This window comes from Rhipicephalus microplus, chromosome X (assembly GCF_043290135.1).
Source record: "Rhipicephalus microplus isolate Deutch F79 chromosome X, USDA_Rmic, whole genome shotgun sequence".
Classification (NCBI taxonomy): domain Eukaryota; kingdom Metazoa; phylum Arthropoda; class Arachnida; order Ixodida; family Ixodidae; genus Rhipicephalus; species Rhipicephalus microplus.
In genome coordinates this window covers 310,769,960-310,794,912 of record NC_134710.1, presented here as the reverse complement: position 1 = coordinate 310,794,912, position 24,953 = coordinate 310,769,960, and the positions used below count along the sequence as shown (strand labels likewise).

At 42.7% G+C, this 24,953-nt stretch overlaps 1 protein-coding gene across 5 annotated transcripts in view; it reads right to left on the bottom strand.

The window, feature by feature from the left end:
* Nucleotides 1-24,953, bottom strand: part of Sirt1 (Sirtuin 1) — a 60,456-nt gene that overhangs the window by 19,444 nt on the left and 16,059 nt on the right. For 3 of the 5 annotated variants that reach the window (XM_037413726.2, XM_037413724.2, XM_037413723.2), the window contains exons 3-8: nucleotides 23,677-23,868; nucleotides 17,446-17,720; nucleotides 17,068-17,220; nucleotides 10,551-10,698; nucleotides 7,163-7,242; nucleotides 2,415-2,616 (exon numbers count right to left, since the gene is read on the bottom strand). In XM_037413726.2, coding sequence (XP_037269623.1) covers nucleotides 2,415-2,616; nucleotides 7,163-7,242; nucleotides 10,551-10,698; nucleotides 17,068-17,220; nucleotides 17,446-17,720; nucleotides 23,677-23,868 — 1,050 coding nt within the window. The remainder of the gene's footprint in view (nucleotides 1-2,414; nucleotides 2,617-7,162; nucleotides 7,243-10,550; nucleotides 10,699-17,067; nucleotides 17,221-17,445; nucleotides 17,721-23,676; nucleotides 23,869-24,953) is intronic. The other 2 variants (XM_037413727.2, XM_037413725.2) reach the window with 1 other exon arrangement.

The window sequence follows — 24,953 nt, the reverse complement described above, 5'->3', positions numbered from 1 at the left end:
CGCACAATCAGGCATTGGCCAAGGGAGAGCCGCTGCCGCCTCACAAACATAAACTGCCCCCTCACGTGCGAGTGGCACTGCTGCCAATCTACAAGCGCCTCTCGAACAAAGAGCTCCTTGAAAGGTGTGCGCAGGGAAAAACCCAGAACGCTGTGGAGAGTATGAACAGCCTCATTTGGTCACTCCAGTCCAAGAGCCAGTTCGCCTCCCTTCGAAGTGTGGAAAGTGCAGATGCAGTCTGCCGTTTCAATGGTGGCTGCAAGAGTGCGCTGCAAGAGATCACTGCTCAACTGGGCTTCAATCCAGGAGACTGCTCTTTGCGGCGAGCAGCCGAAAAGGATGCCAAAAGGGTAAAGAGGGCTCAAAAGGCGCATTGTTCCACGACAAAGAAGCGCAAAACTGGGTTGCGCTCTACAGAGGCCAAGGCCACAGCATCTCAGGATTACTGCCCAGGAGGATTCTGAGTGTTTTAGGCATGTTGTGAACTTCCAAACAAGAGTGAACTTTCAAAGTCAGTTTTCTCAACTCTTGATTTTCGCCTATGTGCCTTCGCTAGAACATCTGTCATTTTCTAACAAAGACTGATAGAGTCGTTCCGTTTTTTGCACTAGGCTCAGGAGGCCTTTAGCAGTGCAATAAAGCTTTATCTCTCTTCTTACTCATCATTTAAAATTTTTAGAACACATTTTATAATTACTGCGATGTGTGCGCAAAACAACATCCATGTTTTGGAAATTTTATTTATGGTTACAAGAACTAGAAAAATCAACTAATAGCTTCTTTGCACAAATTGATGCTTTGGGAACATAATAATATGAAAAAATAATTTCATTTAGCAATAATTATCTCTTTAAGTGTGAAGAGCATTAATTAGTATAATTATGCTTGTAACTCAAAAAGTACAAGAGATATTTGAAAACGGTTTTCATATTTGGAATCCTCACAATCATCCACATACACACACCAAATTTCATCACAAACAGTACATTAATAAAAAAATTAGTTTTACTTGCCACGTCCCCCCTTAAGGGGGGATGCGGCTTAGGTATAGCGAAAAATGACAAAAAAAAAAATAGAGTTTTTTGAAGATCAAGTTTTCAGTTTCTGGAACCCTTTTTCTATCCGATTCCAAAACATCTACACTGAAAACTGCACAAAAGTGCTTTGGAAAATTCATTTCACCCACCTAGGTAGTGAAACTTTTTCTGAAAATCGCGAGAAAACAGCGATATTCAAAAAATTATAGCTTCGCGATGGCGGGGTCGGGAGCCGGCTTCTTGGGCTTATTGGGAAGAGCATTTCTCCGCGTTTCCCGGCTTTCCCGTCTCAGCTGGCTCCTCCCTTTAAAAACAAGCGCACAAAAAACAAATGTTTGAAGGTCGTTTCGAGGCCCTTGATTAGCTGTGGCCGTCATGTTGTCTCAGCTCGCCTCGCCATTGGCCCGATTGCTCGCTCTGGGAGATCGTCGTCTGCTGCTTGTGCGTCGCGAGAACATGGCTCTCGAAAATTTCTACTTCGTGACGTGTTCACGGCTCGATGACACCTTAAGATATAATTACGCTTTAGTTAGGAGCAGTAGGCGGATGCACGATCAGGTTACTACGAGCGCGGCGCGTCATCGGACTCGCCTTTAGCCCTCACTTCGCCAACAGCAAGACTGCGGGCAGGATTGAACGATGCGCTAGCCCACTCGTGGCGACGTGTTTCGTCGCAAGAAATGAAGCTGTAAGCGGCGACACGGTCAGATTACTACGAGCGCGGCGCGTCATCGGAGTCGGCTTTAGCCCTAACTATGCTGGCAGCGAGACAGCGGGCAGGAACATGCTAGCGCATCCTAAAACAACCCGCGGATTGTTTTGGATGCGCTGGACACCCTTCAATCCTTCTTCGGCGCACATGATGACGACGTAGCAATGAACCACTTTTTCCAGTGCGAAGGGAGAGCTTTGAAGTTGTTGCTTGGCAAGGGTCGGCAAAGTAAGTTGACTGACTTCTGGCAATAAATTTTCGTTCTGCTGGCCGTATCACTGTTTTTATGTCTCATACTTGCGGAAACGAAATTCTTGCGAAAACAAAATTTTTCGGTTTCCCCGGCGATTTCATTATAGCGGGTTTTGACTGTATTACAAATTTGCAGATATATATTGCTATATTTCTTTTTAACAAAGTAAAATTGTAATGGGGCTCCCAATGCAGCCACAGTCCTAGATACAGCCTCCACTGTAACAGTTGCAGATATACATTGAGTAGCCGCATCGTCATACTTTGGCTAGACACTTCACATAAATTATGAACCTTCAGAAACAGATACATAACATGATCAGGCCAGGTATTCAGCAGGCACACGGATCACTCCAGAGAATGGGGGCAACAAGTGAACATGATTACAGGGTCATTACAGACAGAGCACTTACTGGGTATAAGGGCCACAGGGCGTACTTTGAGTGAGGAGCCCATGACAATGAGCAGGTCACATTGTGTTTTGTCATGGCTCATGGCTTGGTGGAACTCCTGGGAGAGACCCTCTCCAAAGAACACTATGTCAGGCTTCATGACTGCCATTTCCCCACTTGCTTCTACTTCTTCCAGGCTACACTTCGGACACAATGGAATTCTCTGTAAAAAGACCCCAAATGCGACTTGAAAGTCAGATGATTGTTAAGACATGCAAATAATTTTGAAATTTCCAAATGAGCCTCAAACTTAAGGTAGACCACGAATAAATTTAGTTCACAAAAATCATGAGCCAACCCTTATAATCAAGTTATAAAAATTGTAAATCTACATTTTCATGAAATTGACTTGATTTTCAGCAAACTTCATTTAAAAAAATAATAACTTGGACAATGGATTCATTTTATTCAATAGCAACCGATTTTCTCAAAATAATTGCGTTATTAGTAGTGCTTTAAATACCAAACCACAACCCACTTGTGAAACACATAATAGATAGGGACTCTAGGTTAATCTTGATGAACTGGAGTTTTTAACATGTACTTATGCCCAAGTCCACAAACATTTCTGCATTCCGCCCCCACTAAAATGAGGCAGCTGTGGCAAAGATTGCAGCAGCTATGTTGAGATCACAATTTCAATGCACCTACTTTTTACAAGAAATAAAACAATCCAACCTTAAAATAAGTCTCTTGAAACTCAAAGCAGCTCCCAGACTGATGCTTCTTTTAAATTATCATGCTTGAACTTTTTTACAGTAATAAGCTTGCTAAAGGTAAATAGTGACTACTACTACAATGAAAGCTCGAAGATACAACTCTTGCAATGCAAGAAAAAATATTCGTGTCATCAAAAATTCGTATCAACATAAAACACGAAAAATCAGTATGCAACAGAAGAAAGTCGGCATATATTTTTACTTATTGTTTCTTAGAGTCACACCAACATGACAAACAGCTTTGAATGATTGGCAGTAAAGTTCCTAGACGTCAACGATCACACTTGCACTCGTAAATATACCCCAGGTGCGCAAAACCAGACGCGCTGCGAATGTACTGCGGCAAAAATGACATAAGGAGCACTTTGAACACGATAGATGATCGCCAGAAAATTTTAGAACCACTGTCCTTTGTTGTTATTTTCTTAACGCAGTGGGGCAGGGAACGTTTTTAGGGAGCTTTACAGCCATGCCCGCACCATCGGGAGGTTTGCTGGAATTTTGTGTATCCCATGCAAATCGGAGAGCTGGCAGGTAAGCGTGTCTCCGAAAATCGTGCATGTTGACGCTCCGAGGCCTAGCTCTTTCTCTAAGATTCTCCCCTACCCCTTTCAGTCCTCGTCCGCCTTTAATAGGGCAAAACTGCTAGCCGGCATAGTTGAAACTAATTCATGGAAGTACTTTGTACGGAACAAACAGACACGAAGAAATTCGTCCTCGTTTGTTCTGCGCAAAGTACTTCCAAGATTTCATAGGGCATCCGATTGCGAGGAGATTCTAGGCAGATGTGAACACACTACATCACTGCCTTGAACACAGCAGCACACGTTCACGTGCTGATTCATGCGCACAATCTTAGAGGATCCTGACAAACTAGCAGCATTGCGCAAAGGTCGGAACTTGGATACGGTAATTCCAGACGTGTGTTATTGACGTGTCTTCTGCAATAGCGTAAGCAACACCTGTTCGAACCTGCACGGTAGTACAAGTTTGCACCCAACGTAGCAGGGCGGAAAATGGTTAGCAACAATTGTACTCCAATACATCGGAGGCTAATGGGCGTATGCCAGACCACAGCAATATTCGAATTACTTTGAAATGCGCACGAGCCGTGATCGCATCACTGAGGTTCCACTGTTATGTGATACGGTATAGACCATTTATATTGTAAGCTGCCACAGTAACAAATATCTGCACTATATAAGTGGTACAGCATTGTAACCAAAACATTTTTGAAAGGCTGTACGTGTTCAAAACACGACCAACAGGCAGCTACGCAATGTTGAATATTGAGGGATGCAGCTTGGGCATACATTTTGAAATGTTGAAAAGTTAGCTTCTGCGTAATGCTGTCTTTTTTCAACTGTTACATAATTTTTTACCGGTCCCAGCATAGCTACCACAGTATCGAATGTATTGGAGAACCTCGCAGCAAATTCGCAACGTCGGACCATTCCTGTATTACGTTACACCACGAAGTGTGCCCCGAGCCACGACGAGCGACCTCAGAAGACAGTGGCCATGTTAACGATTAACATAGCTTGACCATAAGATCAGCTGCATGAGTAATACAAGAAACTTGTTTACTGCACTTTTGGTTGCCATATACCAAAGTACAGCCTTCAATAATCGTATTCCGAACATAGACTGTATGACATAATTGGTTTGAGGCTTCTTTTTGGCACTCGCATAAATAAGACCTTCAAGATTGCCATTTGGTCCAGCTGCTGCGACTCATTATTGTTATTCATCAAAAGAGTTCGTGGAGCTCACAGTCAGATTTGTTGCGCTAGTCTTGTTGCGTGTACTCAATTCTTTCACGTCTACAACTGCTAGTGCCAAAAGAATCGCAAATGTTGGTTACATTTCTGTAGATACGACACCATTTTCATCTATGTTGTCCTATCTCCATCAGCCAAATAGCGGCTGACTGCACAAATGCATGCACCAGCAAAAAAGATAAGGAGCTGTAGGAGCAGGGGTCATTTTCTTCAAGGATTGCTGTCAGGAGTACATTCACTTTCGCAAGGCAGTGGACTGTCTATGATGAGCCACGGTGGTCCAACACTAAGCCAACAATTCTGCATTATCGCTCAAAGACGTGAGCGGTAATAAGTATTGCCAAAAGTGATTTGTATCGCTTTTGGCGAGGTCAGCGATCACTTTCCAGGAGCTCGCTGTGCTGGCACTAGATTTATAACTTTATTAGAAGGATATGAAACTGCAGGTGCTCAAAAAACTTTCCATGCCATTTGTGCATGAGCGAACACACCAGGCAATGTCGTACATATTTTTTCAAACATAATCAGTGGAATAAAACCCTGTTCCACTAAATATTTTTCTGTTTCTCCAATTATTTGCCTCTCACTTTTCCTAGCTGTTACTTTTATTTCTTGTAGTCGCTTCCAAAACTTATCAGCAGGGTTATACTGTACACTTCAGCACGAACAAAAATTTTTTTTTAAATTTGTTTTCAGCAATCTCAAATTTTTTGCCGAAAATCACTGCACTTTATGCTTGTAACAACCAAACGTAACCATCTAGCAAGACAATATGTTATATCCTAGTTTTGTTTTATCCATACTTCTGATCAGAGAACGTTCTTTAAGGGGTGCTGAACCATTTTTCCAAGTAATCCTCTAATGACCTCAGTATCGAAGTTTATTACCTCCCAAATCACTTGACCCAAGAAATTCACAAATCTGTCATGAACGAAGGAGCTGCAAGTATCTGTCATGCGCTGTAAACACTTTCTCTCTCCCCTAGTTCTGAGGAAAGCTACACATGAGGGGATGCCACAGGGAAAAGCGGTTATGCTACTGCGCATAACGACCATCAACGCCCCTGAAAAAATGCAATCGCCCTCTTCTACTGCGTTTCTTTCATGCGAGTATGGCTCACTGTTTAAGTTTAGCAGATTATGAAGGGTGCCGGCGGCATGTGGCGGCACCCCAAGGATTCAAACACTGCTCTTGATTTACCCCCATTTGAGAACCACTGGCATAGTGAATGCCGGCCTACTATGCAGAAATTATGAATATTTATGGCGTAGCAGGTACCCAGCAAGCATGCTTCTAGCATTTACCCAAAGACTGTTTGGAAAAGACCGCTCTTCATGCTTTCGCTGCGACTGTGCTGCGCCTTCCGCGCAGGCCTTGCATTTTTCCTTGTCCTCACTCTGCCCATCGTTTGTTCACTCTGCACCCACCTGCTCCTTAATGATTTCATTGCTTGTTACGCACACCCACTACCACATTCGTCACAGATTTTTCAGCAACTGCATTATAACCGGTCTTTCATCTTGGGGAACTTCACAATAAGCAGTATGCGTACACATCGGGTTCCATGGGAGTGTAAATGGGAGTCGAAAAAGACCACATTGTAAGTGGTCCTGCACTATAAGTGCCTAAATTAAAAGTGGTCTACACCGCAAGTGTTTAGCATTTCATAGAGTGACATTCATGCCAATGAAGCCAACCTCTCATGTGGCCACCTTGTCATCGATAACACAAACATGCCTGTATTGTAATCTGTAGGTTACACTACAAAGATTGATTAGGTTACACTATAGCAAATGCTCTGAAATGCCAGCTAGCCTGCTTTCCTAGTTAGCAGTAATCAGTACTTCGCTCCCCCGTGATGTCAAGCCTATGCATTGTTTTGCTCACAGTAATCCACAAGGTATTCACATTGAAATTTAAAAAGAAATGAAAACTGATACACATACAAATTCAAAGTAAACATTTATTGTTAATCATTATTATATCTCTGTCTTAAATGCCAAAATGACAAAGCAGATGTTGACAACAAGAAACTCTGTGCAATAGACCATGCTTAAGAAACGTTGTCTCATGAAGCTGAGGAGCTCACCTGTCAATGGAAAAAACCTAATTTCAGCACACCTGCAGTACCTCAAGCAGGAACATATTATGTTGGACCCTTAGTGTTAAGGCTATTATAGAATGAATGTACATTTGTCCAAAAAAGTACCTGGTTAAATATCTCCTCTTTGATCATGTTGCAGTCAACTTTGTGGTGACATCTTGTGCATGACGCCGTTGCAAAAGAACCTAGAAACAAAATTAAAAAAAGACTCATCAGCCCAACAGGTTACTCTAACTATGCATCAAGTTACCAGAAATAACTGAACTGCCTCGTTTTATAAAACTCCCCTTGAAGCTGGTGTAACAAGCTTTCAAAATTACAAAAAGGAAGAATTGATGTCAGGGTAATATGTTCATATAACCTTGGAAGTGGGGCTTCACAGCAATGCAGTTCCCTCCTGAACAGTTTAGCAACCCTTCACTGCAGTGAAGCCATCTTTACAAAAAGTCATATGAGGACTAACATACACGCATTTGCTTATTTTGAAATACTTCAAACTTTTCAACAGTTTAAATTGGCTTCGAAGTGTATTCGGATGCTGTAAAATCTGTTAGAATATTCAAGACATTCAAATACTTCAAGAAGCCTAACAAAAACCAACACATAAAAAACCGAAGAAAGGTATAGGGGTCATTATCTGTACTGTTTTAACTGTATTGCAATACAGTAGATCCTCATTGACACGTTCCCGCTTAATATGATTGCCTGGCTCCTACACTCGAAATGAAAAAAAAAAAATGAAACTGCCACCATAGAGCCATGTTTTATTACGTTCTGTTCAATACGTTCCCGGAAAAAACGATTATTTGGCAGCAACATTCAGCATTGCGGCAAACTGTGTTTGTATGATACGATCTGCGAGCAAACATTCTCACTCAGGTGTGCGAAAAAACCACTCTTGTGTGCTTATGAGTGCGCAGACTGCCGCCATGCGGCGACGGCGGTTTCTTTGCTGCATTCAATTGTCAGCCCTCTCTCACACAGAGACCCTTCTGAGCCGTCAAAGTCAACGTTTTTCAAAAAATGCTTTATTTTCTGTAGCACAGAGATTAACGCAATTTAGCGTGGCGGGTGGGGCTGCCAAATTATCAGTACGCAGTTGCTGCCGGCACTTGGCCGCCTAGGCCTGTTTTCGTGCCCGGACTGCACCACTGGCCTGGCGAATGCGAGCTCTCTCACAATCAGTGCTGCGCGAATGTCATCCATGGCCTACCTATGTGGATGTTCTCCACAGTGCACGTGCTCTGGGCCACAACAGCGACAAGATGGAAGACATCACTCACAACACAGCTAAGGGCGCGTGTGGTTTATGAAGCCGAGAACAACGTGACTGATATCCCAGCCAATGAAGACCACTCTCCCCTTTGACACCGACGCCAGAAGGTTTAGGGATACCGTAACGTGCGTAATCCTTGCCCTTTTTTTGGCAGAAAACCGATGCAATGTTGGGGGGGGTGCGAGAATTACACGGGGAAAACTTTCTACGAAAACGTACCGAGCAAACAAGAAAACAAAGTGGCCGCAAATAGGGATTTTCACACCAGCAACAAACAGCAATCTTTGAGAAGTACTAATTAAATTTACCTCAACAATAAAAGCAGAGGTTCAACACAAGGCAAGATTTATTTGAGACAAAAAAGCAAGCAAATAGTTGAGAATTAGAATACCATACACAAAGCTTGTGGGCGTTGCGAGCATAGCGTAGCGGTAGCATTCGTCACTCAACAGAAGCCCTCAAACGATAAGAGTAGGATGTCAGTATTGGGCTGATGGCTATTTAACAGAATCATCCGCAGTTTCCTTCAGACGAAATAAAGTTTACCATCCATCCCAGTCTCATGCCCATGGCAGGCTTAACGCGTCTTAGTGGCTTTCAGCTGCCGTCACCAGTAGCGAACAAAAAACTTGTAGACTCCGAAGGACCTACTGGCGGCCCTGTTGCCGTTGTTCAGTGCATGATCAATCACTTTCAATTCGAAAGCAGCCGTGTAGCTTCAGTATCGCCCCATAACGTGACAAGATTACCGACACAACAAACAAAACACGCCGCAACGCACACTTGCCACTTTGGCTTGGCTTGGATTGAATCTCCGTGCATTAGTAGTACGCTTAATGCTTAAGAGATGGCACCAGATGGCACGTACTATCATCACCAATGGCTGGAACGAGCAGATGACATTATTGCGGCAATCTTCAGAGGTATGTTAATTACTCAAGGAAAAAAAAATCCTATTTTTGTTGAGCGATGTGGGGGGTGCAAGAATTATGTGAGTGCAAGGATTAAACGAGTAAATGCGGTATGCAGGCCGCGCCAGATTTTCTCTGGCCGGACCCTGTGCAAGGCTGCACTTGTTTAGTGTACATGATTCGCGATTTGAGACAGCAGCGTCTAGCATGCCGTCAAAGAAGCACAAGCCCTTGTCGATTAATCAGAAGTGAATCGACATAACGAACGAACTTGGACTGCCAGCGTCTACTGGGAATATACCATGGTGTTGAAGCGAAAAGAGACCGAGACGAACGCCTTGGTATTTAGCGGCGCAAAAAGCAAGCCTGTGGAGCCCGCCATGGGGAGCTGGAGGAAGCGCTATTGAACTGGTTTAAGCAAGCACGGGCCTCTGGAGTTGACTATGACGGCAGCGTGCTTAAGGGGCAGCTGTTTCAGGAAGACCGGTTTTCGGCGGAAGCTTGCATCCGAGGACACAGCACAGCGAAGATGACCCTGTGACATGCGCGTCTGACATCCACGATGACATCAATGACGAGTTCCTCTCGAAAGACGACAATGTCCCGACGGCAGCGAAGACGATGGGAGACGAGGCATCAGACCACAGTGGCGAGAACGAAAGCAAGCGCCGACCGGCAACTTCACCAAAGCCCTTGCTAGACTGGAATACAAAGCTTCTTTTGCAAAAAAAGAACAATGAAAATGCGGACAAGGATCTGCAATGTGTGCAGAAGGAGCTTCTCTTGTCGAAAGGTGAGAGGCAGGGGCAGATAATTACGATGTTTTTTGAGAAATAAATGTTTTTTGCTCTTACATCTCTATATAAACTTGTCAGCCTAATTTTTTTTTTGCTGAATTCGAATCCTACCTTCATTTTTGCACATTTTTTTTTTTTAATGGATCAACGAGATTCCACTAATTATCATACAAATGCAAGGAAAGTGAAGTGGGCAAAAATATGACTTGCCACCAGCAGGGACAAAACCTGCAACCTTCGGATAACATGCCCATTGCTTTGGCAGAGCATCAGGTGTATTACCTAAGGACTAAAGGTTTAAAAGTTGCGAAACAAATCGTTTTTAAAGGCTCAAGTTATCGTACTGGTCATGATTATGGTCTTGGTAGCTTAGCCTTTCATTGGACACAAAAAAAAGCTAAAAATTTTCATGTCAATAGATTTCTCGCAACACTGTGTGGTGTCAGACACACCAAAAAGTGACAAACAGATAGGCATAGCAAGAGTGCAAATTCATCTGACCAACTTACCATGGCATGTGATGACATTGTGAATGCCGCAGGTTTGTTCAAGCGTGTCAATGTTCTGTGTATAGTTTCTCAGGAGTTTGTTGTTGTCCTCCAGTAGCTTTATGAACCTGTGGCTAGCAGATGGTGTGAATTGACCTGGATAGATCTCCTGTAAAAATATCAGTCAAATGGCAACTTGAAAAACAAAAGTGAAAGGTTACTTGTAAAAGCATTAAATGCAGCCACAGAATCTCCTCAATGCTTATTTTCACTGACTCACAAAATAACTTTTACTAGTTCAGTTAAGGGGAGATGCGGGTCGAAAAATCGCGTTTTTTGCGAAAATTTCCACTTTTGAGATATTGCTGCTAAAATCACTTTTGATCATTCAACTATCATTTCCCCAAAGGTCATAGCTGAATTCAAACGAGAAAGTGGTAAAAAGTCGATCTGCGCTAGTGAAGGTAGCTGCCGAAGTCGCGAATTCACGCATCCGACGGCTATTTTTGAAAATCCGCCACTCGGCAACACGATGACGTCCGCCATCGGGGTTTGTTCGGTGGTGTAGATCAAGGCTCCTTCTAGTGTACAGGCGTCCCCCTAGTTTCGTATTTTAGTGAGGAATTTCACAAAACAGTCGTTTCCAAGTCGGTTTGCAGCCAAGCTGCAGCCGCTTCGCGCATCTCTACCGGTCACATGGTACGCTACCGAGGCCGCCATTGGCTACATCTGATCGGCCTCGCTCGCTGAGCGCTTGCGACGATCGGCACTTGCCGTGCGTTTCTATGTTTTTCCGAGTTCACCATGGATAACTCGAAGAAGCGAGACTTCCGAGCACGAAAGTTTGCAAGCAAGAACAAGTACCAAGGGCGTCGACGTAAACCGAAGCGCAAAGCAGCGGTAGAAGAATGCGAGCCGCGGGCCACTAGGCCTAATCAAGGCAGCGGGGATACGGCGGCTTGCGGGAACTTTGACGAAATCGACGCCGCGATCAAGTTCATCAGCGCATCAGAAAAAAAGATTGAACAGTTCGAAAGCGAAAGAACGAAGAGTGTTTGTGGCTCTGTGAGCGGAGTATTTTGTGACATCGGCGCACTGACATCGATGGTAAGCCGTGCTGTTTGTCCAACATGCCACACCGCTGGACTCGTCGTTCGCGACACCGCAAGTAAACGTAAGGGCCTCTCTTCGTTCCTCGAGCTGCACTGTGATAACAGTGAGTGTCCTGAGTCAGTGGTTTCTGCCGCGCATAGTTCGCGGCGTGTTCTGCCGGAAAGACAGCCCACCGATGCCGGTGATGACTGGAGCTACCGAAGCGGCAGCTCGCGCGACAGCTTCGCTGTCAATGTGAAGGTAGTTGTGGCTGCGCGTGCAATAGGCATTGGGCATGAACAGCTGTCGCGTTTTTGCGCTATTCTTGGACTGCCAATACCTATGCATCATAAGACTTTTATTGCAATCGGCAAAAAAGTTCATGCTGCAGCTACCAAAGCTGTGCAAGAAAACCTGGCGAAAGCGCGGATGATAACTAAAGAGAAAGTGGATGGGGCTGATGTTGCTGTCATGTATGATGGCACATGGCAAAAAAGAGGGCACAAGAGCCACAATGGCATCGGCACTGCTGTGTCTGTGGACACTGGTTTGTGCCTAGATTTTGAAGTGCTATCGAATTACTGCCTTGCCTGTAGCCGGCACCAGGACTTGGGTGATGAGGAAGAAATATGGCAAGCATTCCACACACCTGTCTGCGAAAAAAATACAGAGTGCTCCTCTCATGCCATGGAGACTGAGGCAGCTTTGCGCATATGGGGCAGGACATCCTCATACACAACACCATTGCGCTTCACCAAGTTCCTCAGTGATGGGGACAGCAAAGCTTATACCGCTGTTGCTGAGGCCAAGGTATATGGTGAAGCTGTTGTGGACAAGGAGGAGTGCACAAACCATGTGGCCAAGCGTCTAGGCACTGCACTTCGGAAACTGCCAACAAGACTTCCACGAGGGGAAAAGCTGACAGATGGCACAATTCAGAAGCTGCAGAACTATTACCGTATTGCAATCACAAACAACAGAGGTGATATTCTGAAAATGCATCGTGCCATCTGGGCCTCATATTTCCATTCATCATCGAGCAACACAGCAGGCAGCCACCGATACTGTCCAGAAGGAGCGACTTCCTGGTGCAAGCATAGGCGAGCTGAAGCGCTTGGGGAGGCCCCACCCGACCACACACCAATCTTGACCAAGGCTCAAGGATTGGCTGTGCTTCCCATTTACAAGCGGCTCACAGATGAAAAGTTGCTGGTGCGTTGTATCCAAGGGAAGACCCAAAACGCTGCAGAATCTTTGAACAGCAAAATCTGGTTGTTGTGTCCGAAGACTAAGTTTGCCTCCCGGACAACAGTGGAAACTGCAGCTGCTATGGCCGTGTTGTGGTTCAATAAAGGACATTCAAGCTTTGAACACGTGCTAGAGGAGCTTGGTGTAGTCCCACCAGATCAACTGATCACCCTGGGCCGATCCCGCGACCAGAGGAGAATCGAAAGAATGTCTGCGTGTGAAACAGCCGAGGCAAGGGCCCATCGGCGGAACGTGGCAAAGAAAGCGCGCCTTGATGACTCCCTTCTCAAGCGGCGAGAAGGATCCACATATGGAGCAGGACAATTTTAGGTGCTCTAGCTGTGTCCCTTCTATGATATCACCAAGTTTTGTGCAAATCGCACTGTGTAATCATGAGTAAACATATTTACAACTTTCAAATGCATTTTTCTCGATTTCCATTTTGAGGTAATTCTCTCATCTTGTGCACAATCTTTTTTAGGCATAAAATAGTCCTATCTTGATGAAATTTTGCACAGAGCTTAATCAGCCACTCTAGAATACAAGTATCTACTTTAGGTTGCATTATACATCACAGATTTTTTGTTACACAACTTGATACACTGATAGAGAGATGTAAAATATGCATTTAGTACTTTTAATTTTTTTTTTTTAATGTAGCAAATAAATTTTCTGTTTGAGGTACTTTTCTGTATTGTACTGCTCAAGTGCAGCAGAATGAGCCATTTTGCAATTCTGTGTGAAAATTTTTAGTAAGCTTTATTATGTGCACAAAAAACACTATATTTTGATATCAAAGTTGTAGTAACTCCGGAACTACTATAGCTATCAAACAAATAATTGCAGTTATGAAATCAGCACTGCAAGCTTTACTAACACCTAAAATTTCAAGGAGCTGGGTTATGAAATAAAAAAAAACCTTTTTCGAGTAGCATCTCCCCTTAATGCCTGGATAACGGATTTCAATACACACAGTGGTTCATCTAATGACAGTATATATAGCAAGAAAGTATGACAGAAGCAAATTATCAATGTAACTGTACTAATACATCATCCAGTACAATTGCTTTAATGTTCAACAATCAAAAATTGTTATTAGAAACACTACTAGCAAAAAAATCAGAGCTGTTGAAGAAGTGGCAACACAAAATTTACGAGCCTCTGTTTCTTGCTACTGAATCGTTAATAACAGCTTCCGAACTTTGCAACCATGCAAACCTTCCCACCTTATAACTAAGTACAGTCAAACTCCGCTACAACGAAACTGACGGGGCGCAAAAAAATTTTGTTGTAGTGAAATCGAAAAAAAAATAGCTGATCTGAGCTAACAAAACAAAAGAACGTTTATCCTCAAAAATCAAAAAATGTTTGCTGCTTCCTATTCTTTCCCAGCAACGTGACGTGATTTTCCCCATGCAAGCGAGGCCATGGTAAAAAGCACGCTGAAACAACGCCTAACACCGCTTTCGTGAACGAACCAAACAGTTGCATTAACACGTTAACACCAGAAGCTGTCCGCCGCCAAAAAGTATTCGACGACGCCGATATGGAGGCACGGTATCGTGGAGCGGCGACTTTTGCATTATTCTATGCCGATCTTATCATACATCACTCGTGGCTAGCTGAGCAATGGCGGCGCCCATGCTTGCTGAACAGCGGCAGTTTTTGGTGGTGCCAATGCGTGTTTTAGACTTCGTTGACGCATTTTCAGGCTATGAAAATGCATAGAAATGTTAAAGATTGGGTTCACTGCACAGCAATAAGTATCTGAGCCTGGAATCACATCCTAAAATTTCGTTAAAGAGGGACAATCGAAGAAAAAGTGTTCGTTGTGGCGACAATATTTATGCATTGACTTCTATGGACTACTGCCGGGGAATCGTGAATTTTTCGTTGTAGCGGAAATTTCATTGAAGCGGCGTTCATTGTAGCGGAGTTCGACTGTATGACCGTTTACAATTTCTATCCCTCATTATTCGTTATCAGGTTAATAAAACGGACTCAATAAATTCCTTTGCAATTTCTCGATCCGTGCTCTAAACACTGACACAGTTTGTACATACAGCCACCGGCCACCCAAAATGACACATTAAAATAGTTTATTTGAGAGGGTAATCAAAGAATGGAACGAATTACCAAACCCAGTTTTCATGTCTTCCTCTATGACAGCTCTTTCTGCAGTTCTAGAATAAATTATTTTCTCTGAAACAAATGTGTCACAGCACTTATTTCCATTACTTTTTATTCTTGTAGGCACAATGTCGATGTATTTTGTCTCTCTCTTTGTTAATTTTTGTTTTCAATGAGCAAAATGTAAGTGTACATGCCTGTGTTTTAATTTTTTGTACATCATCAACTGTAAATGCTTCTATTTGCTGTACGTCTATTTTGTAACCTATTTCATACCTATTTGATTTCATTTTAATGTTTTGCTCAAATATCAGCATAAAATTGTACGCTATCTTGTAAAATTGTATGCATTTTTCACTTCTGTGAACACCCCCCCCCCCTTGGGGTTGACAGTATTAATAAACAAACGAACAAACAAAACAAAACTAAGTTTTCTCAGTGCAAGATGAATGTTTAATTATATGCTCATATGTTTATAACAAAGGCAGTTTAGATTTCGAAGAGCACTGGGGGCATCCTGACGTAGTCAATCTACTAGTTAAGAAATCCAGTAGACTCTCAGTAAATTACGCGGAAGTGCTACTTAAATAAAACAAGTGCTTCCAACAAAATTGGTTTCGTTCTTGTATTTTCCACCCTTGTCCATCTCTTAGTAAATAGAACTGATATTAAATGGAACATATTTTCCTGGTCTTTTCAGGTTCCTTTTAGTGAGTCTACTGTACTATCGGAGATTGTGAGAGCCAGTAATGTCTCTAGTCAACTTATGCTATGTTGTCAGCGCTGCTGTTTCATTCACTGTAATGAGTTCTGTGAGTACTTGTTTCTTCAATTGTCATGATCATCAGCCTGAATGCATCTGGTGCAGGGCAAAGGCCCCTCCAATTGTCCGCTGATCAACCTGGTTTTGTGATTTTCATAGCCACGTTATACGTGCAAACTTTTTAATCTCATCTGCCCACCTAACCTTCTGTCTCCCCCTCGCGTGTTTCTTTCCTTAGGAATATAGTCAGTTACCCTTAACGTGCCCGGCCCCTGTCCATTTCTTTTTGATTTCAAATATAATATCTTTGACATCTGTTTGTTCCCTGACCCACTTTTCCTGGCTCTTAAGGTTACACCCATCATTTTCCGTTCCATCACTTGCTACATCGTCCTCAATTTAAGTTGAGGACCTCACAAGCTTCCAATACTTACCTATGGGCTTCTGCTTCATAGGTAAGTATTGGCAAGATGCAAATGTTACATACCTTCCCTTTGAGGGATAGTGTAAGACTACCATTCATTATTTGAGAATGCTTGCTGAATGTGTTCCACCCCATCCTTATTCTTCTAGTTATTTCACTCTCATGGTTTTGCATTGCAGTTACTGCCTGTCAAAAGGATACTTTACAACTTCCAGTGTCTCGCCACCTATCACAAAGCGGTGTTTTCTGTCAAGACTGTTGCACATTACTTTAGGTTTACACGTATTAATTTTCAGTCCTACTCTCATGCTTTTACTGTCCAGTAATCATGAGTTGTAATTCATCCCCTCAGTTACTCATCAATGCAATGTCATCAGCGAATCGTAGCAAAGGTACTCAGCATTAGCTTATACCCCAAACTCTTTTTTATCTAGGGCCCTGAAAACCTCTTTAAAGGTTTTTAAAGGTTTTCATTGGAGAGATTCTGCCTCCCTGCCTTACACTCTTTTTATTGAGATTCTGTCACTTTCTTATGGCAGACTATGATGGTTGTTTATCAGCTTATATATATTAAATGAGTCTTTATATTTTATATCCACTAAAAGAATGGATGGTTCTCCAACTAAAACATACATTGATATACTAACAGTTAGAGAAGAGAAACTGTACTTATGGCAGTGCAACGAAAATGAGGGCAGCGGTGGCATTGTGAACTAACTTATCGGACCTAGAGATGGCGCTGCTAAAATTGTTATCATCATGACGCTGGGGCATTATGGCGGCTGCAGGTTGTCGTGGTCTGCACCCGCAAATTTACAAGCGTCGATTCGCTGATGTTGCAGGGCAGTAATCGCACGCACGTAACAGGCTACGAGGCTTACCTTGGCAAACTTGAAGAAAGGTCTTGGGTCCTTACGAAAATAGTGAATGTCAAACATAGCCTGTGGATCTGGAAGTGCTGGGAAATCTTTGTTCAAGCGTGCATAAATTCCATTTCGCGAACGGAAGTCAGGGATCCCACAGGAGACTGAAACCTGTTTGCACACACAAAAACAAGAAGGGGGTGAGATTCAGCTAGAGCTATGGCAGTATGTACAATGGTAATAACAAGCAAAATGAGAAGCTTTCAGCTAAGGACGTGCTGCTGACTACTAATTGTGATTATGTTGTGATAATCACAACGGCCAGAATATAATTCACCAAGACATGTCAGCTCAATGCTTATGATGATACATCAAAACCTCTGTCAGACTACTCACGCCAGCTCCAGTGAGCACAAGCACTCGCTGGCAGTTGCGCAGAAGGTGAACCACGTCATCCAGGGTATTCACATGTTCCAGCTTGGTGCGTCGAGGAGGCTCCTCCTCACTTAGCATACTGATCAGAACTTTCCACAGGGTCAGCCGATCAAGACTGGGGGGAATCACTGCTCCATCTGGCAGCAGGCGTTCCAAAAGAGCTCGTGGGTCCGCGCCCACACTCATCTGACGCTGTACCCAGCCCATAGGTCCTGCATCCATACCACGAGAGTTTTCTGTACAGCCATAAGCATGAATAGATTGCTTTATTTTAATGTACACAAACATAAGCCAAGCAACTCCGCAAAATTCTGTTCTCATATAGTCGCAGCACATGCATGCATCCCAAATCAGAAGACCGAGTGCTCAAGAAGCATGAAAATGTAAATCAAACAAAATAAAACCATCATTTTCCATCAACAATCTGTGCTTACCACAACATTCATAGATGATACCAACACATCCAAAAAACTTCTCACCATCAAACTTGGGTGTCAGCATCTATATATGTACAAGCCCCCAAAAAATTTGGAAACAGGGTCTTAATAAATACGATCACTCAGGATGACCCTGCAACGTCTTTGTACTGCCTCACGAATACTAGTCTATCTGCTGTGAATGTTTCTCAAATCTGTCAAATAGTGCAGTTACACATGGCTATCATACCACGCGAGCACTTACAGGGGAGGGGGCAATAACGTAAAGCTCCATGCAAAAGATACAGTACCTCTTACCATGGCCTTCCACATTTACTTTTTTTTAAACATATTGACCCCAATTTACAGTTCAGGCGTGTGCAGTATTGGCTCATGGCGACACTTCATGGTGCCCGTGAAATCTAGCGAGATGCATAACTCTTGTGCTGGATCATAAGCAAATGCTCTCAAGTCAGGCCGTGCTACAAGAGCACCTAGTGCAGACCAGCCTTTTCCTGTAACAGATTGACCAAAGGATAATAGCTAAATGCCCAAACTGCACATTTCAAAGCACTTTCAGTCACCTGCCTATGACAACGTCAACTGAGGCAGGTGCATAGAAAAGAGCTCGCGTGCGCTGGAAAGTTTAGAGTACTCACGAATTGAAACGCGACATCACATTTTTTCGTTCTTTTTTTTTTTTTTTTGCAAAATGAGTACTATGCGCAATTTCTCGAGATAACTACATCATGTCGCAATGAATCTGGTCTTTACCTCTTTCGTTACCATGCTAGTTCATATAGATCACCGGTGATAGATGCTTTAGATCGTCGATTTAGGCATCTGGAATTGCTTTCTCGTCCACCCAATACTTTTTAGTAGTTAGTCCAGCCACTCAGCTTTCAGAATCAATTTGAATTAGTCTGTTTTGGCAACAAAGCGATTTTTGATGGACTTTTGTGCGTACCAATGTGCATGTATTGTTGCCAAAATGCACTTGGCCAGCCAACTTGACAGAAGTGCAGAAGTGCGCGCCTTTCGCGCTTATACTGCTGTACGATCAAAGTTTTGTTATCAAAGGAGCTTCTGGAAATCAAATATCAAATTAAGGTATGAGCTTCACAATCTGACAGTGTTGAGCAGTAATAATTGCCAGAAATTTATGCTAGCCCTTCATTAAAGAGCTAAATGCTAGGATTTGGAAAAAATTTATTCTACAAAAATATGTTTCCGAAGGCCCACCGCATGTATAAAGTGTGGAGTAGGCTTTTTCAACCAGTTCCCAGCAGCTTTGGTTTAGCTCGTATTGTTATATCAGACACAAGGCCGAATCTCGTGTCACTAGTCGCTCCTATGGCAGTGTCGTAACGTGCACATGAGTGCGCACCTGTGCCGCAAAAGACGTGCAGCTCGAAAATGTTTTGCAACCACACCTGAATTCAGTGAGGACAAGCTTACAGAGTTCGAGGATGACAGCACCTCAGCTTGAATATTTAGGGCGATAATAATTTGTGTCAGCCTGAGACATCTGCAGCGGCTTGTTTTGTTTATGGCCTCACGTTGTCTACTCGCTGCAAGTGCGTAGCTGCTGACCTTTGAGCATAGTCCTATAGCTACTCTGGTTACGAGCAATGTCAACACGTCGCTGACGCGCAATGCGCTGGTGCCGGCTAAGAGCTTCTCACGACAAGAAAGCCAATGGAGCACATTTTGGCTCACTACGAAACTGCGAGAAAGGATTTAGAACTGTGCATGGTAATGTTAGTTTTTATTATGGGATGGGCAAATACGCAAAGAAATATGTTTGGATGCACATATTAGCGAGTTTTAGTGCTGGGTGCCCAAGCGGCTTGCGTACGCAGGACGTTGGGGCGGCGATATTGCGCATGCGCGAAACCCCAAACAGATGCGTCGCAAGGTCGCTGAGGCGATGGGGCCATGCGTCCGCGCGGTCCACCTTCGCAAGAACTCACGGTATCCGCACTGCGGATACTCTAGCCGTCGAGTTAAAATAAGCCAAAGTGCGAGCACTTATAGCGATTGCACGATTTCAGCCAGATTTCCGAAGCTAGAATGGTCTGAAACATAGAAACTAAAAAGCACATGCCAGCCCCCGACCAGCTGAATAGGTGGCGCCATCTAGCGCGGCCATAGTGAAACAGACAACCACAACTTTGTTATTGCAGAAACATTGTGCATTGTACATCTGGGGCAAAAACTGCGCAGCGACAATACTACAAATGAGTAACTTTTTTATTCATTTTCACCTCAAAAATATTACGCCTAAGCTAACATGTTCATGACTGCGGTTGTACGAAGTGTCACAAGATGTCGACACTGACGTTACAATAACTTTGTATTTCACTTTTTTGCGTATACCAGATTACTGTACACAATAAAAAAAGTGTCCTGATATCTATGTATGTTTAATTTAACATTTTAAATCATAAAAAGACTTAAATAATACTTATGCGACAAGACGCTATGGCTCTGCGAGCACGTGTGAACTTTGTGCGGCTTGCGTTTACGTGCGTGCCATCGTGGCACCAACTAAAAAGCATTCCGGTTGGGTATGGGTTGGGCACGCAACGCCGCGCGTTCCCAAGCCCGCAAGGCCCCAAGAGAATGCGTACCCAGCACTAAAACTCCCTATTGAAACGCCAGCCTATGCCGAGTGAGGTGGCTCATGGAAAGAGGTGATGACACATGAAGTAGCGAAGTTCACCGGACATCCGATTTATCAAGGGATCATTAACACCACAAGCACCCATCTATACTGTAACACATGCGAGCTGTTATCGCACAAAAAAAAAAAAAAAACATACAAAAAATTACAAAGAAAGAGGTGATGACACATGAAGTAGCGAAGTTCACCGGACATCTGATTTATCAAGGGATCATTAACACCACAAGCATCCATCTATACTGCAACAAATGCGAGCTGTTATCGCACAAAAAAAAACAAAAAATTACAAATTCACTAAGGAAAGTGTATGAGTTCACTTGTGTCTCATGAAAAACCAAGCAATGCTTTACCGCATCACACGAGCAATGAAGCAGCACCACAGCTCCGATTTTTCTTGTCTATGAGAATAGAAGCATTCTGTACAACATTTATTATTTTTTATACTATTCCAGGGTCATTTACCTTCAAAATGTATATACTTATTTTTGTTTGTTTTGAATATTTTTGCATGTAGTGTTTTTATTGCACTACTCTCAGCTGGCAATAAAAAATTACACACTTTTCACATTTTTATTCCTTCCAAAAGAATTTTGTTGGTCTACAACATATATTTCTTGGAAAGAGCATTTCATTGCACAAAATTTGGTATGCTGCAATGCATGCTGGAGTAATTTTCAAACTTCCAAAAACTATTTTTCCTGAGACATATGAAATGTAACCATTTTCGCAAGGTAACGAAAAAGTTAAAGGAAGTATTGGCAGTGATCTACGCGTTTAAGTCGAAATTACGCTAATATGACCCAAAACTGAAGACAATGGAAACGAAAGTATGTACATTGAATAGCCCTAAATTGTTCCGTTTCAATCCCCAAACACTGTACATCTGTCATTTATATGCGACAGTATTGAAGAGACCATGTTGCAGAAAATACACCATTGGGGGCAGCATTGTTAAGGAGTTGAAAGTCCCGAAGTATGCACAAAGTAAAAATTTGGATTCAAGCTGCCAGCAGTTCCACCATACTTAGCTATTTGTTTGTTTGTCTGTGTACATGCTTGTACATCTTAGAACATAGTTAAAATTAGTTTTAAGGGAGTGCCTAGCAAGTTCACACAGAATAGAGTACGTTGTGACATTGATGGCAACTAGGTACGAGGGTTAACAACCAACCACTAACTACATCATGAGACTGTGTTGGTTGCCATGCTCCACATTAGCACTCTCTCTTGCATTTAGCAAAGCAATGTTTATGTAACCAGTCAAATGAAACACGGTCACAGACTAAGCCTGATGATCTGTGGCAGTGTTTCATCTCATTCAATGTTTGACCAGACAAACTTTCGTCAAACGCTTGACTATATTATGTACTTATTGTGCACACGGCAAGCATGTCATTGTTTTAAAAAGTGTGCTTTGAAACTGCACACAGAATGGAGTACCTTATGACATGAACGTCAACTTGGTAAGAGTGTAAACATTGAACCACTAATTACATCGCGAGCTTCTGCTGGTTGCCATGCTCTTTGTTAGCACTCTCTCTTGCATTTATCAAAGCAATGTTTGTGCGCCGATTGTGCACATGGCAAGCGTGTCGCTGTTTTGTGCGCTCATATGTCCAGCTATGTTTACCAACCAACCAATGTCAGTAAGGCAACGACTAGGGCAAGCAGGCCCATGCCGAAGTTTTGAATATGCACCAATTGAAATAATTATAGCAAAGAAGACTGACAGACAGACAAAGGTTATTACAACAAATTTCCATATCCTGTTAACCTCTGTCCATCTTCCGTATGTCTTCTTCACCGTAATAGGCACATAATCAAAACTTACTAACAAACCTAGTTGGCTACTGTCTGTCTCAGTGCACTCTGAACCAAAACAACATGACATTATTATAACATATTTAAATGTCATGTGCTCAAGCAAGTGAGGTCTCAAACCATGATAAGTGGGTCATTAGCATACTATGGCACAAAAATAAAGTATAAAATTTTTGTGCTGGAACTCTTTTTAATGAACGACTGTCAATTGACACTGAATAAAAAAATTTTTTTTAACATTGTAGACATGTAAACTTTTCATTCATTCAACAAGAAATTAGCCGTAATGAGTGTACTCATGACCAAGAAGTTAATCTTTTGTAGGAGACATTTGCTCCATAACTAGCCGCGACATTACAAAGGAGAAAGCAAGGAAATTTTCGCTGTTTTTGATAAGACATTGTAAACTCTTTGCTGCATGCAGCGCAATAATATTTGTTTCCAGCCTTGTCTACAGATCAATGTTTTCTTGATAAATTCAAAGAAGTGTACCTCCTACCTTTAACTATGAAGATCTTGGGAAAGAAATCTAAGATTGTGTTTCATTAAACATTTCAGGGACTGCAACTTCAAGACGATGGCTTCAATAATAGTTTTACTGAAACTGTGGCACTGTTTGAAGTGAATACATGTTAACTGTAGTAAGATGCCTTCCCAATTTTGTATTCTAACTGCAGTGATTCCATGGCCTCTGCATTGTCTCTGAATTGCCTCGTGTACATGTTACAACAAAATTCAACATTTAGAATACTTAAGTTTTTAACAGACTAAAAGCAAGTTACTAATGTTTTTGATGATTTCTGTCGTTTCTTAGCCTAACTTAGCACTTATCCACTGATGCTTCGAAACCCACCACTATTATTAACAATTATTGCGAGAGCATGAGTATAGAGTTGCAACAAATCCACTTTGCAATGTATACTGATCATGGGGACATCTTGCATCCATCTTAAAAACCAACAAATCTTTTGGCCACACAACATTGGTCGAGGCTCATGGCAGGCTGAAGACACTTCTTGTTGGCCATGCTTGCATCCTTTCACATTAAAACTGCTTTAGGTGCTAAAAAAATACGAAGACAAACTGTCCCATAGTCTCATATAGCATCTTTTTTTGTTTGTTTGGCTTTTTTAAACCCCTAAAGAGGTAACTATGCTGAGTTAAAGAACAGGTAACATAAGCACGAACCTCGTCTACTTATGTCAGCCACATCTGTTTTGTTTATAGAACAAGTACAAGATTTCACTTGAGATTGAGAGGCCAGCCTACCTCCACTAGTTGGCTTCCACTCAGCTCCAGCTAGATCTGAGAGGTCAGAAAGGCCGGACAGTTCACTGACGGTAGAAGCCACTTCGTCTGCATCATCATCACAGATGTTGTCATCCTTCGATGCCACATCAATAGTGCCTAGAGCTCCAAGGAAGAGATGGCCTGAACTGTCCACTTCGCGTGCCACACCCGCTGCAAGACCACCATAAGAAAATCTACATAAAAACATGGCTTGGGCTGGCCATAGATTGGGACATGCAAGTCACTGGACCAATAACAAAAACATTTATTCTTCTCTCTTCAGTGATGGGGGAAAAAATCCAATTTCTCTGGAGCTGAATGATTTTCGGACTGCATCTCACATATATCAGACCTGCACCCATGTTAACTCGCATGGGTGCAGCGTGCTAATATGTACTCGCTTGGGTAGGGCGTGTCTATATGCGATACAGTAAACCCAGAAAAACACGAGAGGAGCCAGGCAGCAGTACACACCTCATAACTACATTGTTTCAGTTGCAATTTCATTAGAGTATTGCTGCAAAAATATTCAAATTTTTTTAGATCGCATACTCCATGAACTTTTGTTGCTGGCGTTATATATAAACACTGGCTAAGCAAAATTGCTTTTAGACTCACACACACACTACTTTTTTCTCTCTCTATAATTACTATTCAGCTTACTTAGCCTGCAGACACTGCTGAAAATTAACTAAAATTGCACCGCTCATTGAAAGCCACCCTGTCACCCCCCCCCCACCCCTGTGTTTGGTTCAGTATACTAGCACCAACTTACGTTTGCCATAATGGAAAGCAAATAACAAAACAGAATTTGCCATTACTAAGCATAAAACAGCTATGATGCTGCAGCTGCATTGTAGAAAACCTGTAGCTGGGTTTGTAGAAAACCCCCAAAATGTGCTCTGAACCCATCCCTTATTACGTACCGTCACTGCCAACACCACCAGGCCCACAAACCAATCAAATATTTTGCCATAAATATAGCCGGCAACTGATCATTCATTCATCACAATGTAGCAAAAGAGTTTTATGCTAGCATGTGGGCTGGGGCTGAAGCTTTTCATTTTCAATAGCTTCCACCATGTTTAAATTTTGTGACCTTGCACGCATATTGCCCCAAGTTTGAAGCTACTTAGCACTGGATCCGCTAAGAACGAAATTGTAGCATCCATGTAGTTTTGAAGGCATGTGCAAGGCCCATGTCCTGAGTCGAAAGAAAACTGCTGATCACCGCATCTGCTGCTAAATAAACCTGC